We start from the raw sequence: 15783 nt of genomic DNA on the forward strand, positions 1-15783 counted from the left end.
CTTGGCTGATGACAGAAATAGTGTGTGTATTCTCTTCTTTTGGCTGATGTCTTGGAAGTTGCATTATTTTAGCTTCAGTGGAGGCCTAGCCAAATGAAGTAGACACGGCCATCGAACAATCACACTATCCTGCTATCCTGAGATGCGTAGCACGTTCTCCCTCTTTTCAGTGACACGTGAAATGCAGGATATCTTGAAGGAAGGATTATTGTTGGTCCACGCTCCTTGGGATCTCCTAATTTTTTGGCCCATGCAAGGGTCTCCCTTTTGTGCACCTTAAAAAAGATTTAAAATAGTTCTGTCTTATAAATTCCTCACTTTGACAACTGGGAGACTGGGAGAATTCGGGGTTCTCATACGGAATAAATATTTTCTCTGCTTTCTACTTGAGGTAGTAGTTCTTCTCCTTTGTCCCAAATTTTACGGAACAATTTGAGATTTTTGTGTCAACCAGGATAATGTTTTGTTTTATCTCAGTACTGCAACTTCTTCAGACAAGGTGTCTGGGTCCCATTATGTGATTTGTGATGGGCATTTGGGGATCTCTTGTACCTACTCGTTTCCATTTTCATGACCTCTGGATTGGGACACCAGCACTTGATGCCTTTCACATTTATGCACAGGAAATGGGATACGTTTCCCCCTTGCATGTCAAATAAACAGAAACAGGTAATATTTTCAGTGCCCACCTTGATTTGCTTTAATAAGAGTGTGCCGGATTCCCAGGCCCTGGCCCAAGGTTTATTTATCGTGAATATTCTGTGTACGGAAACCTCCAAATACATTTCTTCTGCTCTACAAGCACCCTTTTGGAAAGACAGGAGCTGTGTTTTGGACAACAGTCCTCATTTGTGCGTTGTATCAAACTTCATTATTGTTTGTATACATTAAAAGTTATTATGCAATAATTTTCATATCCTTGTGTAATGCGTTACAACATATTCTTGTCTGTTGGCTGTATCTTCGCAGATAATGACCGTGATGATGAAATGGAATAAGGCGGTAATTGAATGATTACTTACTTGTGATCTTCATTACACTGAGTTTCACTTTTCCTAGTTGAGTCCTACTTCCCTCTGTCTTTACCTGTAGCTTGTGGTTGAATTGATTATCTGCTTATTTGGTCATTCTGCTGTCAAGGATATTCAGGCCTTCCTGCTAGAGGGGTCAAGTCTATACTCTCCCAGTAAGACAGGGCTTCTAAAATGATATTAATAGTATATTTAGGGTAACAAGGGGCTATCTCAGAAATAATGTTTGTGATGAGAAGACTATTACCCGAAAGTAATCGGGGCATTCACCCCACACCAGCACCGTGCACATTTGTACATTTGTACTCTATATGGATAATGCTGGAGACCGTACTTTCTTGATAAGTAATCTTTGTATAGGCTTGGCAATGCAGAAAATGTATTTGATTTACTCACTTTAATTTGAGATGTATCTTCTTAACAGATTGGTCGCCAGAGATTGTTGAACTTGCCAAGAAGTATTGGAACGATACAGTTGTTGCCATTGACCTTGCCGGGGACGAATCACTGCATGGCAAGAGCTATCCAGGGCATAGGAAAGCTTATGAGGTTTGTAAAGATTGCTCTTCTATTACCTAGACATGTCTGCCTAACATCATTTAAAAATGCAGGTCAAGGATACGAGTGGTGACTTTGGCTCATGAATGCTATAGAGTAGACTTCCTACCAACATCTTGTTGAAGCCTGGTGTAGGGGGCAACCCATAGGCATAAAGGGACCAGTGAAAGATATGCACTACTGTTTGACCTCATTACCACCCCTTTAATCAACCTTTATATGGATGAGGCTCGAACTGTGGAATAACATGCGATACCCAGCAGTGGTGGCTCCACCGCTAATGTGGAGGAGAGTCGCCCCACAGCTTTTAAGCAGTGTACCTAAAGGAAAAATGTTAATAACTCAATTTTATTATAATTTTATTTGTTCCTGCTGCTTTGTGACCGGGGCGGGTGGGGCTGCTGTACCCTCCGAGCAGGAAAGGGGAGCAGCGCTTTGCCCACTCAAAGTCCTCATGAATGTTTGGCCGACCCCCTTGGGCGGGCCAAACAGTCTTGCGCATTTTGCATGTTCTCCATGCAGATTGCATTACAGTCTGGGTGGAGAAAATGCCCTGGCCCCCAGTCCCCATCTGAGTGCCAAACTATGGCTCTCAGACCAATCACAATGCTCCATTGCAGCGTTGTAATTGGTCAGGGAAGCCTGCCTGTTTCCTGGGTGCATTCTGCTTGTAGTCCAAGTTTGACACAGAGGAGGGACGTAGAGATGTTGTCATAAGGTGTATATATATATTTTTTGACATTCCGCCCCCCCTTCCTTCCTGCCCCCGCCCTCCCCAATCCATGTCAGCCGCCACTGATACCCAGTATTACTGGTCCTTAGTATTTAAAGAAAGGCATGCACATCACAAAAACTCGTTAATGTATTCTAATCAAGATTATTTGAAAGGCCATTTGGCACAGGAGCGGAAGTTGTTGCCAACGGGTGGCCTACTGAGGTTGGGCAGACATCCAGTCACTGGTAGGTTGAGAACAGAAGCGCCCCTGTTTGTCATGCTGTCTCCTATTGGCCACAAGAAGGAGCTGGATTTTTCTTGGACTATGAACATTCCAGAACGCAGAGGAAGCCTGCCACTCTTTTCAGTGGAACACAGACCAGACCGTAAAACCAAGGCCCTGGCATCTGGTTCAATATTTCTAAGTAGGAACCCGAGCTTTAATTGCTAAGTGATTGGAGGTCTCGTGTTTGACAGGAGACCACTTGCGTTTTACGTGCCACACAAGCCCTCTTGGATGAGCTTATATCTTCATTGACTATTAAAACATCAAGTTAATTTCTTTATGCCAACTTTTCAAAACATAAGTTGTTTTTAACGACATCCATGGAAAGAATGTTTCTTCGTTTAATAGTTCTCACTGTAAGCTTTTTCTTTCTCTTCCCGGCCGCCTGTAATGTCTCTGCAATATAGGTAGTTATGTGACAAACCTAAAATCTCCTCGCCTAATTCCCTATGTTTGAGGACATTTTAATAGGGCTACACAGGCTACCAATGCATATAAATATACAGCTAGCTAAATGCTGTACAATTTTCAGGTAAATAAAAGAAAAATGTTTTGTTTGTAAGCTCCATATTTGCAATATACACAACATTAAGGTTAAACTAATAATATAGGGGTTAATGTATAGTCCAGTGCGCTTATGGCCTAGTGACCACTGCTTAATTTGTAAAATATGAAGTGCAGGTGCTCAAATCTTTGTCGGAGGCCACACCTACTTTTCTATGGCCCACCCACTTCCTCCATTGGTCCCACCCACTTCCTCCATTGGCTCCACCCACTTCCTCTATTAGCTCCACCCACATCCTCAACCGGCACTGCGAAAAGACAGATGAATTTCAGCAAGGGAGCCTTCCTCATAGTAAGGTTTTGCTAGGAGTTTCCCCTGCCCTGTGAAAATGTTGCATACAAAACGTAAGCAGTATAGTAAAAAGACCACATCCCTGGACCCAGAGCCGCAGTACACATTTTGTTTTCCAATCCACACTTTGCAGTACCTCCAGGATTGGTGCACTAGTTGCAAGCCCAGGGAAAACAAAGACAAGAAAACAAAAATAGCGCTTTACTGGCAAACTCTGTAAAAGTGGTGCTAATGGGTTTGGGTGTGAATAAAATCAATCCGGCCAGTTTGCTACCACCCTGTCATACTTTAGTTCGTTTTTATATTTGTAACCTGTTTTATTCCAGATGCTGCACTTTGGAATTAAAAAACGACATTTCCAGCAAAAATGTTTTTTTTTTTTGGCTCCATTTCACAGGGGAGCAAATAAAAGAAAGGAGAGGGAACAGAGAAGAGGAAGAGAAGAACTGCTAGACAGAAAGAGAGGGAAAAGGGGGGGCAGCTGAAACGGCAGAGCAGAAGTGGACATTGTATGTTTCTTCTCTGGGCAAGAAAAGACAGAGTCCTGTTACCTCTCTGCCGCCCGTCCTCCAACGAACGCCAGGAACGCTGAGGCTGAGCTTTCTTTATAGGCAATGGTGATTTCTTGTGTCCTGGGACGCATTTTCAAAATAAAAAAGTAGGGTAACAGAATCTTTAGAATTAACAAAGTAGGAGCGCGCCGTGCCCTGCTGATCCCGCCCCTTCGACCACTGGTCTTGAACATAACACGCAAGCCAGCCATAGCCAAGTAAACACTAGAGTAAAGCTGAAATAAAGCTGAAATATTGAACAGATCGATTACTGCACCAATAAGAACACCTCAGTTGATTGAAACTTTGCATTAACAAAAATAAGAGGTTAGATAAATAACGGTGACCTGAAAGAAGACATTTACAACTTGGTGCGGATTGGCACGGAAATGGCTTTCAAAATTACCATATTGACTGATGTCACTGTCACATTACTTTGATACCATTTTGATTTTTGTATTGTGCGATGTTATACATGATTGTCAGTTCAGTCACTTCTGAAGTCTCTAGTCTGGCCCTAGTGCTTGGCAAGGAATCACCGATAACCAGCTCAGCATTTAGAGTTTGCATTTCTCTTTTCAATGTCCTTTTAACGATTCCCATGAGAAAGCCGTTCAGCTGCTGATCGAAATTTGTGTCGGTCACGTGTGCTTGTTCTAAGCAGTGTGGGTAAACATTTGGTAGGGGTTAGCATTATATGGTTACTACTGTGGGGAGGTGGGGTGGGGGGACATTTTGCTTTGCACAACAATGTACTATTCATACCCAACAGGCTGTGCACTCTGCACTCAGATGTCGACAACAACTAAAACATACCAACAAATATAATACAAGAACAATGAGACCTGAACCCCCGGGAATCACTTTAAAAAGTAATATTATATATTGCATCACTATCCATTGCGACAACGCCACACCACACCCGAGAAAGAAAGTGAAACCATTACCATAGGCACCGGGATCCGCTGCGCGCACCAGCCGCCATCTTTGGACAACAAGTCAGCAAGCGGCTGGGTGGGTAGGCTAGGGCAGCAGGGCCTAGTAGTTTTACTTAAACCCGCAGCCTGCGCAGCGCAGTTCAGTACAGTACTGCGGCGCCAGCACGACTATATGGTATACCGCAATGGCCGGTGAGCCTTTAGTGAATCTGAATTTCAGGCAGCATTTGCATCCTATTTTTATTCCTAATAAATAATCAGTATTATAGAGCTGCCCCTCTCCTCCCGCCCCACGCTGGTGATCTTGCAATGCAACCGGAATCCAGACCCTCACTCACACACTACCCAAAATAAAAATACAGCGTTTTTACACGGTATTCAGTACTGACGCCTGACGGTATTGGAATGGCAATTAACTTCAATCTTATTCTTACCGTTACTCGTGGTACGGTCCGGCTCAGTGAATAACTTTTTACAAGATTAGGCGGCCCGGTGCACTGCTGCTGCTGTTTGCTCTACCCAGTAGTAGTACCCAACAATGCTACCAGAACCACCAGCAGTAATGTCCTGGTTTAGGTTAGCACTGCAGTGATACTGGCTGCGGTGGTTATGCAGGGGCGTGGCGCGCGCGAGCGAGTGGTCATGGGACTAAAATCTGCACACGCTGCGGCGCGTACAGCGGCCCCTAGCCCCCCCCCCCTATCAGAACAGTTAGAAATTAGAGAACCAAAATCCAGCCCGCCCCTGGTGCCCCAATAAATTAGTGTGTGTGCCAGACACACAGTACTACTGCCGCCAGTGTGTTTCCTCCTGGTCCCGACTCCCGCGCCCGCTCACCTTCAAAGCACAGCGCACGCACAGTCAACTGTGCAGTGCACGCGTCACGCACGGCCCACTCACTGTGTGAATGTAAGTGACCCATAAGGGTTGCGGCCGCGGCTGGGCCTCAAGGTCGCCGGGATTGACAGCTGCCATGAAATATATCTATTTCTGCTGCTACCGTCCCTTTATGGTGAAAGCAATTTGCAGTGTTTTGTTTTAGTACCTAAGAGCATAAAACAGGGGCTCCTCAACCAGCAGAAACCGCCGTCTATGGACAGGAAGGCTGTGCAGACCAGAGCACTACTTCCGGCCTAGTGGTACTTCCTACAACGTGCAAATCACATGATGTGGTTATGATTTACAGAAATATTATCACATCTTTTTTAATTCCACTGGTGCTTTGGCTTTTATGATCGATTTAATTTCTTTTGAGCAAGCAGGTCAGAGTCAGACACTTTAGACAGACATGGGTTAAAATAAATTAAGCAAAGGCCATGACCTTCCGGCAGCCTCGGAGCATTGCACTGCACACAGTGCCCCACCCGACTCCGGTGGCATGACTGCTGGGGCCTTATTGCTGGGGCCTCTGAGACTCTGACTCAGTTCTGGTGACCGTTAACACGCGCCAGTAAAAGTAGCATTTTCTTTTATTACTCACTGCGTGGTGGCACTGCCAGGACTACAGGCCTGTTGCTGTTTCACATCTTGCTAACTGGTGCTGCCCTGATGGTGACTCGTGCGCAAGTGCGTGTGTGTTGGGGATGGGCGTGATCCACCGTCCCTGGAATCATAGAAGGTTACGCACGGCACGCTGCCGCAGCCCTCTACCCCCATAGTAGAATCAAAAACATCCTAATGTTCGGCCCGCCCACCAGCAACACTGAGACCAAATAGATTCGCGGTGGCAGAAATTGATTTATTATCGGGCTTACGGGCTCGCTCTCTGAACACTGCACAAAACACTCTTCTTCACCGACGGACTCGCTCCGGAGACTCTGTCAGAGTGTGAAATGAACACTGCAGTAAGGCAAATTTAATTTACTGTTTGACACGTATAGATTGCAGTGCAGTCGTGCAGTTGTAAATTGTAGACCCGGCCCTGAGAAAAAGGTGCCGGTGCTAAGCACCGAAAAGCTCCGGCCCAAATTAAGCACTGCTAGTGACAATCTATTTTATGCTATAAACTATTGCAAAGTACCTTGTTTCATGTAACTGCCAAGTGGCCCCTTATCATGTATGAGACTTCTAGCTCGGACAGTATTCTGGGACTTGTAGTTTTACTTTCTACATTACATCTTCAAACACAGAATTTCCAGCATTCAAACCATGCAAAGTGATGTTGGCTAAAGGTGTAAGAAAAAACTTAAGGCCACATGGGTGCGCTAGGTATTTTTTACCGTTCTTACATTATTTTGAAACAGCAGCCATTTTGTGTTCCCCTCCATTATTGGCCTCTGATGGATGCTGATTCTAACTTGTTGGGATTCAGAATGCTGTGCATGGAATAGAAGGTTCTGGTGGCAGCCCTCCATCACACAGCAATTAAATAACGGTATGAAAATGTTACAAATAGGCATTTCAGGGCTAATCAGGCTTTTCTTTCCCCGAAAACCGATAGGTTGCCTTTCAGTCAATTCCTCCTTAGCACTGGGTTTTGTTGTCATTGAAGTACAACAGTTGGCAGGACACCTGCTGTCCTCATGGCTGCCATCTGAGATGCGTGCTACGAGGTGAGCATACCATGTGGCTGCAGGAAACTTTTTTTGCAGTATTATATATGCGAATCCAGCAAGTGGGCACCAAGGGGGTTTACATAACCATCAGAATATGTTACATGTTTCTTGTGTTTTTTTAGGCCCAGGGAGATGAAGGGCCTGATTATGAGTTTGGCGGTCTTGCAGCAGGCCGCCACACCAGCGCCCCACTGCAAGACCGTCAAACCCGTAGTCAAACCACCCACCGGATTCCAAGAGAAATCCAGGTCGGGCGGTCCTGCTGCGAAGGTCCCATGGCGGTGCGTATCTAAGGCACGTAGGGGTGTCTTAGACATGCACAGCCGTGAGACCACTGTAGCCCGCTCCTGCATGGAAGGAAACAGAGGGTGCAAAGTATAGGGGGGCCCAACATTTACCCCCCTGCATGCACCACCATGCACTGAGGTTTCTCACTGTTGATGTTAATGTTAACTGATTTTTATATAGCGCTAATCACCGGTAGGTCTCTAAGCGCTTGAAAGAGAGTTACCAGAGGTCGTCATGGGTCACTGCCACCCTTTTCATGGCGGCATGAAAAGGAGGGCAGTGAGGAAACGCGTAAGATGCTTGGCAGTGCCACTGTGGCACCACCAGCATATTGCAGCCTCATTGTAATTAGGCCCTAAGTGATTTGTCCAGAATCGGAGATTGATGAGATTAGGGCAGGATTTGAACAAGCCCCCCCAGTTCCAGGGTAGGCGGCGCTAGCTTCAGGCCAAATGTATCTTCCAATCACAGCACAAATGAGGGTTTGTCTCCAACTGGGACATGCCCAACATATATGGTTTAGACTTCCTCTGCAAACTGTAAGAATACAATGGGGTTTGGATTCTGGTGGAAAATGCGTGGGTTGGTAAACGCCAACCTACACAGCTCAGAAGAGGGATAACTGCTGTTTCCAAAGACACAAGAGCCTGGGAAATTTCTTAATGAATAGTGGAAGTGAAAATGTAGTACCACCGTGAGAACTCTGTGGATGACTCAGTAGTGAGATAGTAGTGTAGGAGCAGAATAGGGTTGAGGTGAGCTGCTGGGGCTCTTCGGGTGTGTCGATAATGGGATTTCTGTGCATGATGTGAGCATTAAGACTATTATCACAGTAGTGTCAGGGTATGATACCAGAATATCGTAACCATAATGTCTCACAGAATTATTTGGTTCTAAATATCATTTGTAATATTATCGCCCCACTGCAGTTGAACATCTACACCCAATGGGAGGATATTTTTGTGAGTGATACTATGATACAATATTTCTTCCAAACCATATTTTTGCTAACAACATTCAAACCACGCAAGGAGGTAAGTGTCGCATTCACATACAGAAACTTAGTGATTCCTTTTGTATTTATGACATTTAAAAGTCCCAGATGATTCAGAATCAAGTGCAGTTGGATCAGTGACCTTAGGGCTCTGGCATGACTGGTTGGCACACACTGGCACCATATGAATACAAGAATTAAATACATGTTGTGCTGTGTTCTGTTATGCAGTTTTTGTATAGCACAGCATTCACCAATGACGTTTGCCCTTTGGTGCTGTTTTGGACTTCTTGTGGCACCTGTTGTCTGCAAGAGGTGAGTACAGCTTTTGAAGAAGACTACACAAGTATTAATACATTTTCTAACTTTTATTGCCCCATGGCAGTTAAATCATTCACTATACTTATTGTAGGTTTAATCTAGTAGAGAGGAGCCTCTAAAAATAAAACTGTGTAGATTCCTCGCAACCAAATCCTTAAGCATGGCATTGCTGAGAGGGTTATGGGTGGATCGCATAGTCCTAATGTGCAACCTGCATGAGCATGGCCAGTAAGTGTGTTGTGGACAGTGCCATTAGGCGAGCGGGGCAGTGTTGGTTGCCCTAGAGGACTTTGTGTGAACACTAGTCTGTCATCACTGAGTCATGAGCTTGTGAATGCATTGAAAGAAATCCAGGCTGGAGTAGACCTTTTTTTGTTGAGTTTTATCTAGCGCGAACTCGACTTGAATGTATCGGAGCGCTTTACATGAGCACCAGTTGTGTTACAGATGGACACATTCATGTTGTTAGGTATGGGGAGATAATGTGATTTGCCCAGAATCATAGGATGCTGAGCGTCCCTGCCGAGACTCGAACCCGGATCCCTAGCTTCGAAGTCGACTGGTCTAGCCGTTAGGGCTACTGTAGAGGGAAACTCAGGAGCATTGGATAAACTGCGAGGGACGCTATATGCAGCCTGGAGGTACAGATTATTGAATCAACAGAATATTGCTATAGCTAACCCAACATCTTCATACCTTGGAGAAATCTATATATCATGAAGGTACACAGATGTGGAAATCAGGTATAGTTAACTTATACTTACTGATTTATATTTTCCTCTACCATATGTTGGGCCTCGATATGTTGGCTGTGATATTGCTGTATCTCAGTAGTCAAATATTGATAATAAAGCCGATATGCTGTAGTCTGAGTTAGTTATTTTACAGACTTGCGGTTGTTACAGTAGTGCCACAAGGAGGTCATTTGTAATAAACGTAGAGGATTTTGAAGGTTCCGGGTCCCTGGAGTACCCTAGTGTGCAAAAGGTTGTTGTTTTGTACAGTGTTTCATGGATCCAAATTGGAATATGATATCTTACAAGAATTAGCTCTTCCACTACCTAAGAAAGCTAGCAAGCAATGAGAACTTATATATGCACTTGTATAATGTGGAGCAACGCCATCCAATCTGATAGAGTTCAGAGTCAGAAACTCGTGATTCCACTCTTAGAGCTGTGAGAAGATCTTTTGCGGCGGTGGAGGAGTGTTGTCCACCCTGCCAGCAGCGTAAACAAAAGAAAGAAAACAATAATAAACCAGGCTTTATTATTGTTTTATTGTGTTTCCTGATGAGTCTTGGGTCGGGGCCTGGGGGATGACGGGCACCAACGGGGAGTGATACGCACTGCTTTCAGTGTGCATGTCGGTTTTCCGGCCGAACTGACATGCGCACAGAAGCCGAGCTGCGTTGCCTAGTTGGAGACAGCAAGCACAGGATTGCCCACAGTGGAGTCTGGGAGCCTGTGCCTGCAGTGGAGACACGAGAGGAGCAGAAGTCAGGTGATGAGGTGGGCTGCAGGTCAGTTCTTCCCCCTCCCCGCTTTTTCATTGTCATCTCCTCTCCCCCGCCATTCTCCTCTGACAACGGCTTCTACTGGTCTTTTGTAAAGGTCAAAATGTTCTGCATGAGTCTAGGCTCTGAGGTGCAGCACGGTACTGTGTGAGCCATGTGTCTTCATTGTCTTAATGTTAGTGCATTACCTGTTACAGTGGTGGTGCGTTCCCACAGCACTGCTGTACAACGCTAGATGGTCAGGCCGGCTCTGCTCTGCCTGCCTGCTCCACACATTTACAGGAAGAGCACAGAAATGGCCCCATGGGGAGCTACATGACTGCTAGGTGCACAGGCCCCTACTCCCCTAAGCGTGCGGGGCCTCTGGTGAGTTTGAAAAGCAGGGTTGGAAGAGAAATCCGCCCCAGGTCTGGAGTAACAGTACCCGTACTCTTGGATTTATAGGAGGCTAAGATCTTCAAATATATCTTATCTTAGTCTTAAAAATAAGTATTTTTTCATATTTGCATCATTTTTGGGAATGAGAACTAATATTACCCTTACTCGACCTGCCATGGTTGTGTTCAGGGCAGGCATGTCAGGAAGCTGCTGGGTGAGGGGCTAACATTTTTGCAGGGCCTTTCTTTGGTGTCTGAAGGAAGGAACACCTCAGAAGCAGGGCTTTAAGTGGGGTGAAAAAACTGGGGGGTCTCTCAAAGGGGTGTGGCCAATATAATTATGGGCGTGGCTTAAAAACATGTCAGCTAAAAATCTGTGCCACCCAACTTGTATTTTGCTGTTTCTGTCGTTGCATCCAGATATATGATACAACAAGAAGCATCATACCAACAAGAAGTCAGGACTATTGGCTTTGTCAATAGTTGTTAGTTGAATAAGATGGATTGTATATAATATTGAAAAAGCTTCCACTTAAAGCCCTGGTGACACCATGGCAATGTTGCTGCTCCTGAGTTTCAAAAAGAGAAGGGAAATCCAGAGAGAAAATGACTCTCTTTAAAGGATTTCCCTTCCCCTACAACGCTCACCTGGCATGACGTCATGCCGTAATTTCTCAACTAGTGAGAAGTGAGCAGTGTGAGCACGTGCACATCGATGTGTCTGCTGTCACTGCAGTCCAGAAAAAAACGGACCACCTGTGCCAGGGCATGGAACAGAGCCCGATAGAGACCCGTTTCAAGGCTCCCTTTAAAAAACTGCCGGTGCTCGGCACCGGTGAGACCCGGCCCACTTAAAGCCCTGCTCAGAAGACTGAAGACATTTCTCTTCAGATACTTCTCAGCATAAGCTGTCAGTCCCAGTGCTTAATTTGGGCCGGAGCTTTCCGGTGCTTAGCACCGGCACCTTTTTCTCAGGGCCGGGTCTACAATTTACAACTGCACGACTGCACTGCAATCTATACGTGTCAAACAGTAAATTAAATTTGCCTTACTGCAGTGTTCATTTCACACTCTGACAGAGTCTCCGGAGCGAGTCAGTCAGTGAAGAAGAGTGTTTTGTGCAGTGTTCAGAGAGCGAGCCCGTAAGCCCGATAATAAATCAATCTCTGCCACCGCGATTCTATTTGGTCTCCGTGTTGCTGGTGGGCGGGCCGAACATTAGGATGTAAATGATTCTACTATGGGGGGGAGAGGGCTGCGGCAGCGTGCCGTGCGTAACCTTCTATGATTCCAGGGACGGTGGACCACGCCCATCCCCAACACACACGCACTTGCGCACGAGTCACCATCAGGGCAGCACCAGTTAGCAAGATGTGAAGCAGCAGCAAGCCTGCAGTCCTGGCAGTGCCACCACGCAGTGAGTAATAAAAGAAAATGCTACTTTTACTGGCGCGTGTTGACGGTCACCAGAACTGAGTCAGAGTCTCAGAGGCCCCAGCAATAAGGCCCCAGCAGTCATGCCACCTGTTAGATCTGGGGGTCTCTAGTTGGCAGGGTAGGTACCACTGTCCAAGTAGGGACCCTTGCTTCTAGTCAGGGAAAGGGGGATACACTGTTAAGATAACCCCTGCTCACCCTCTAGGTAGCTTGGCCTGAGCAGTCTAGGCTATCAAAGGCAATGTGTAAAGTATTTGTACCAACACTCACAGTAACACAGTGAAAACACCACAGATTTACTCCACACCAGTTTTAGAAAAATAAGGTATCTTTACTAAAAACTTCACAAGACCAAATACTACAGACAAACCAACATACAATTAAAAAGGTTACTTTAAAAATAGTTCAAGAGTTTGCAGAAAGTACTCCAGGATGTCAAAATCAGTGTCCTGCACAATGCGACTCTCAATGCACAAAATGCGACACTCTCGTGCCCAACAGTACCTGTAGTTGCGATAAGGTTCCCAAAAGCTATAACAAGGAAGATGGCAAAGGCGATGCGATACTCCTGAGATCCTGGGGAGGCTTTGCAGCAGCCCTGCTTCACGCAGCAGAGGTGGATGTGCCGGCTCCGATCTGTAGGGGGAGGATGCGATACCTTTGGCTTTCGTTGCGTAGGTTTCTTGGGGGGAAGCTTCACGCACAGGTTCGATGCGACACTCTTCGATGTGGTGCGATGCGTGGCGCAGCGTTGCCTTCTGGCGCCGCAACTCTCGATGCGCCACGGAACGGGACTCTGCGTCGACGCACGCAGCGACTGGAGACTTTTCACGCACCGGCAGTGGTGCGGCCCGCAAACTGGTTCTGCGACGACCCTCGCAGCGTCAGGAATCTTCTCGCACCGGGACGATGCTCGACGCACCCGGCGATGCGGGGACCCTGCGTGTTGCGATGGTGCCGCGATGAAATTTTCCTCGCACTCTCGTCTTGCGACACGCAATCGGATGATGCGTTGGGTACCAGTCACTCTTGTTCACGCTTCTGCTTCCCAGCTCCCAAACACAGCAAAACGACCTCCTGAGGCCCCAAGACTGGGCAAGCACTCCAAGGCAGGTCAGAACTCTCTCAGCAGAGTTCCAGGGGAGCTGGTGGTGAAGTCCTTTTGTTCCTGGGACTTCTTAACAGGGAGCCAGCTCTTCTCAGGCCCTTGGAGATCAGAATCAAAAGAAGGGGACACAGCAAAGTCCTTCCCCTCTCCTTGGCAGCAAAGCAAAACAGCAAGCAGGCAGTCTTCTCCTCTTCAGTTTCTTCCAGCTTTCTCCTTGGCAGAGGTTCCTTCCTAGTTCCAAAGTGATCTAAAGTTTAGGTGTCTGGGGTCCTCTTCTTATACCCCTCCAAGCCTTTGTCTCTCTTTGTTCCAGTGGGGGGATTCCCCTGCTCAAACCGGTTCCTGGGTGTGCTCTGCTCTGGAGCACCTGGTTCCTTTCAGAGTGAGGGGCAGGGTCGTTAGACGCTCAGCAGGAGGTGGAGCCTTCTTTGTGCCAGCAGAGGCAGAGTCCTCAGCCTGGCCAGCAGGGGGTGGAGCCAGCTTTGTGTTTGGCAGGGACAGCCCTATTCAAACCCAGGGACTACTCCTCCCACCCATCTAAAGCAGATCTCCCTCTTCACCCTGCTGCTGACTCATCCAGGCTCCTGGAGCCACCTGGCCCATCACATGACACCCTTCAGCCAACCAGCACACAGGCACACAGGAAGGTTAAACAGGAGAATAGCTACTTTCTAAAAAGTGCTATTCTCACACAGTGAATTTAAAAACCATCTTGCTAAAAAGATGTATAATTAAATTCTGAACACAGAGATACCAAACTTGGATTTTCTATCTTGCCCTTATGGGAAGATAGGCATGTAAACAGCCTTCCCCATTCTATCCTATGGGCAAGATAGCCTCTCAGCAGTGAAAAACGAAAATGGCTGTAATTCACTACCAGGGCATGTTACACACCTCAGTACATGCCCTACCTTTCAGATACACTGCACCCAGCCCAGGGGGGTACCTAGGGCCACCATAGGGATACCTTACATGTACAGAAAGGGAAGGATAAGGCCTGGTCAGTGGGTGCACTGGCCAGGTCGACATGGCAGTCCTGGACTGCACATAGGCACTGCAAGCAGGCCTAAGACATCATTTTAGCGCTACTCCGGTGGGTGGCACAATCAGCGCTGCAGCCCACTAGTAGCATTTGAATCACCAGCCCTGGCACACGCAGTGCACTTTACTAGGGGCTAACAGGTGAAACAAATATACCAATCATGGATAACCAACCAATATAACAATTTACCAAGGCAGCACTTGCACTTTGACACTGATCAGCAGTGGCAAAGTGCCCAAAGCATCTAAACCAGCAAAAACGAAATCCAGCATATCATCAAAAATACAGGAGGTAGAGGCAAAAAGTCAGGGGTAACCACGCCAAAGATGCCAGGTCTAACACTACTGGAGTCGGGTGGGGCACTGTGTGCAGTGCAATGCTCGGAGGCTGCCGGAAGGTAATGGACTTTGCTTAATTTATTTTAACCCATGTCTGTCTAAAGTGTCTGACTCTGACCTGCTTGCTCAAAAGAAATTAAATCGATCATAAAAGCCAAAGCGCCAGTGGAATTAAAAAAGATGTGATAATATTTCTGTAAATCATAACCACATCTTGTGATTTGCACGGTGTAGGAAGTACCACTAGGCCGGAAGTAGTGCTCTGGTCTGCACAGCCTTCCTGTCCATAGACGGCGGTTCCTGCTGGTTGAGGAGCCCCTGTTTTATGTTCTTAGGTACTAAAACAAAACACTGCAAATTGCTTTCACCATAAAGGGACGGTAGCAGCAGAAATAGATATATTTCATGGCAGCTGTCAATCCCGGCGACCTTGAGGCCCAGCCGCGGCCGCAACCCTTCTTGGTCACTTACATTCACACAGTGAGTGGGCCGTGCGTGACGCGTGCACTGCACAGTTGACTGTGCGTGCGCTGTGCTTTGAAGGTGAGCGGGCGCGGGAGTCGGGACCAGGAGGAAACACACTGGCGGCAGTAGTACTGTGTGTCTGGCACACACACTAATTTATTGGGGCACCAGGGGCGGGCTGGATTTTGGTTCTCTAACTTCTAACTGTTCTGATCGGGGGGGCTAGGGGCCGCTGTACGCGCGGCAGCGTGCGCAGATTTTAGTCACATGACCACTCGCTCGCGCGCGCCACGCCCCTGCATAACCACCGCAGCCAGTATCACTGCAGTGCTAACCTAAACCAGGACATTACTGCTGGTGGTTCTGGTAGCATTGTTGGGTACTACTACTGGGTAGAGCAAACAGCAGCA

The 15783-nt window shown here is 46.8% G+C and overlaps 1 protein-coding gene across 1 annotated transcript in view; it reads left to right on the forward strand.

Annotated features, from left to right (window-relative positions):
- Positions 1-15783, forward strand: part of LOC146812342 (adenosine deaminase-like) — a 195416-nt gene that overhangs the window by 118428 nt on the left and 61205 nt on the right. The window contains exon 6 of the mRNA XM_085619335.1: positions 1456-1580. Coding sequence (XP_085475461.1) covers positions 1456-1580 — 125 coding nt within the window. The remainder of the gene's footprint in view (positions 1-1455; positions 1581-15783) is intronic.

Source organism: Triturus cristatus, chromosome 7 (genome assembly GCF_964204655.1).
Source record: "Triturus cristatus chromosome 7, aTriCri1.1, whole genome shotgun sequence".
In the NCBI taxonomy this organism is placed as follows: Eukaryota; Metazoa; Chordata; class Amphibia; order Caudata; family Salamandridae; genus Triturus; species Triturus cristatus.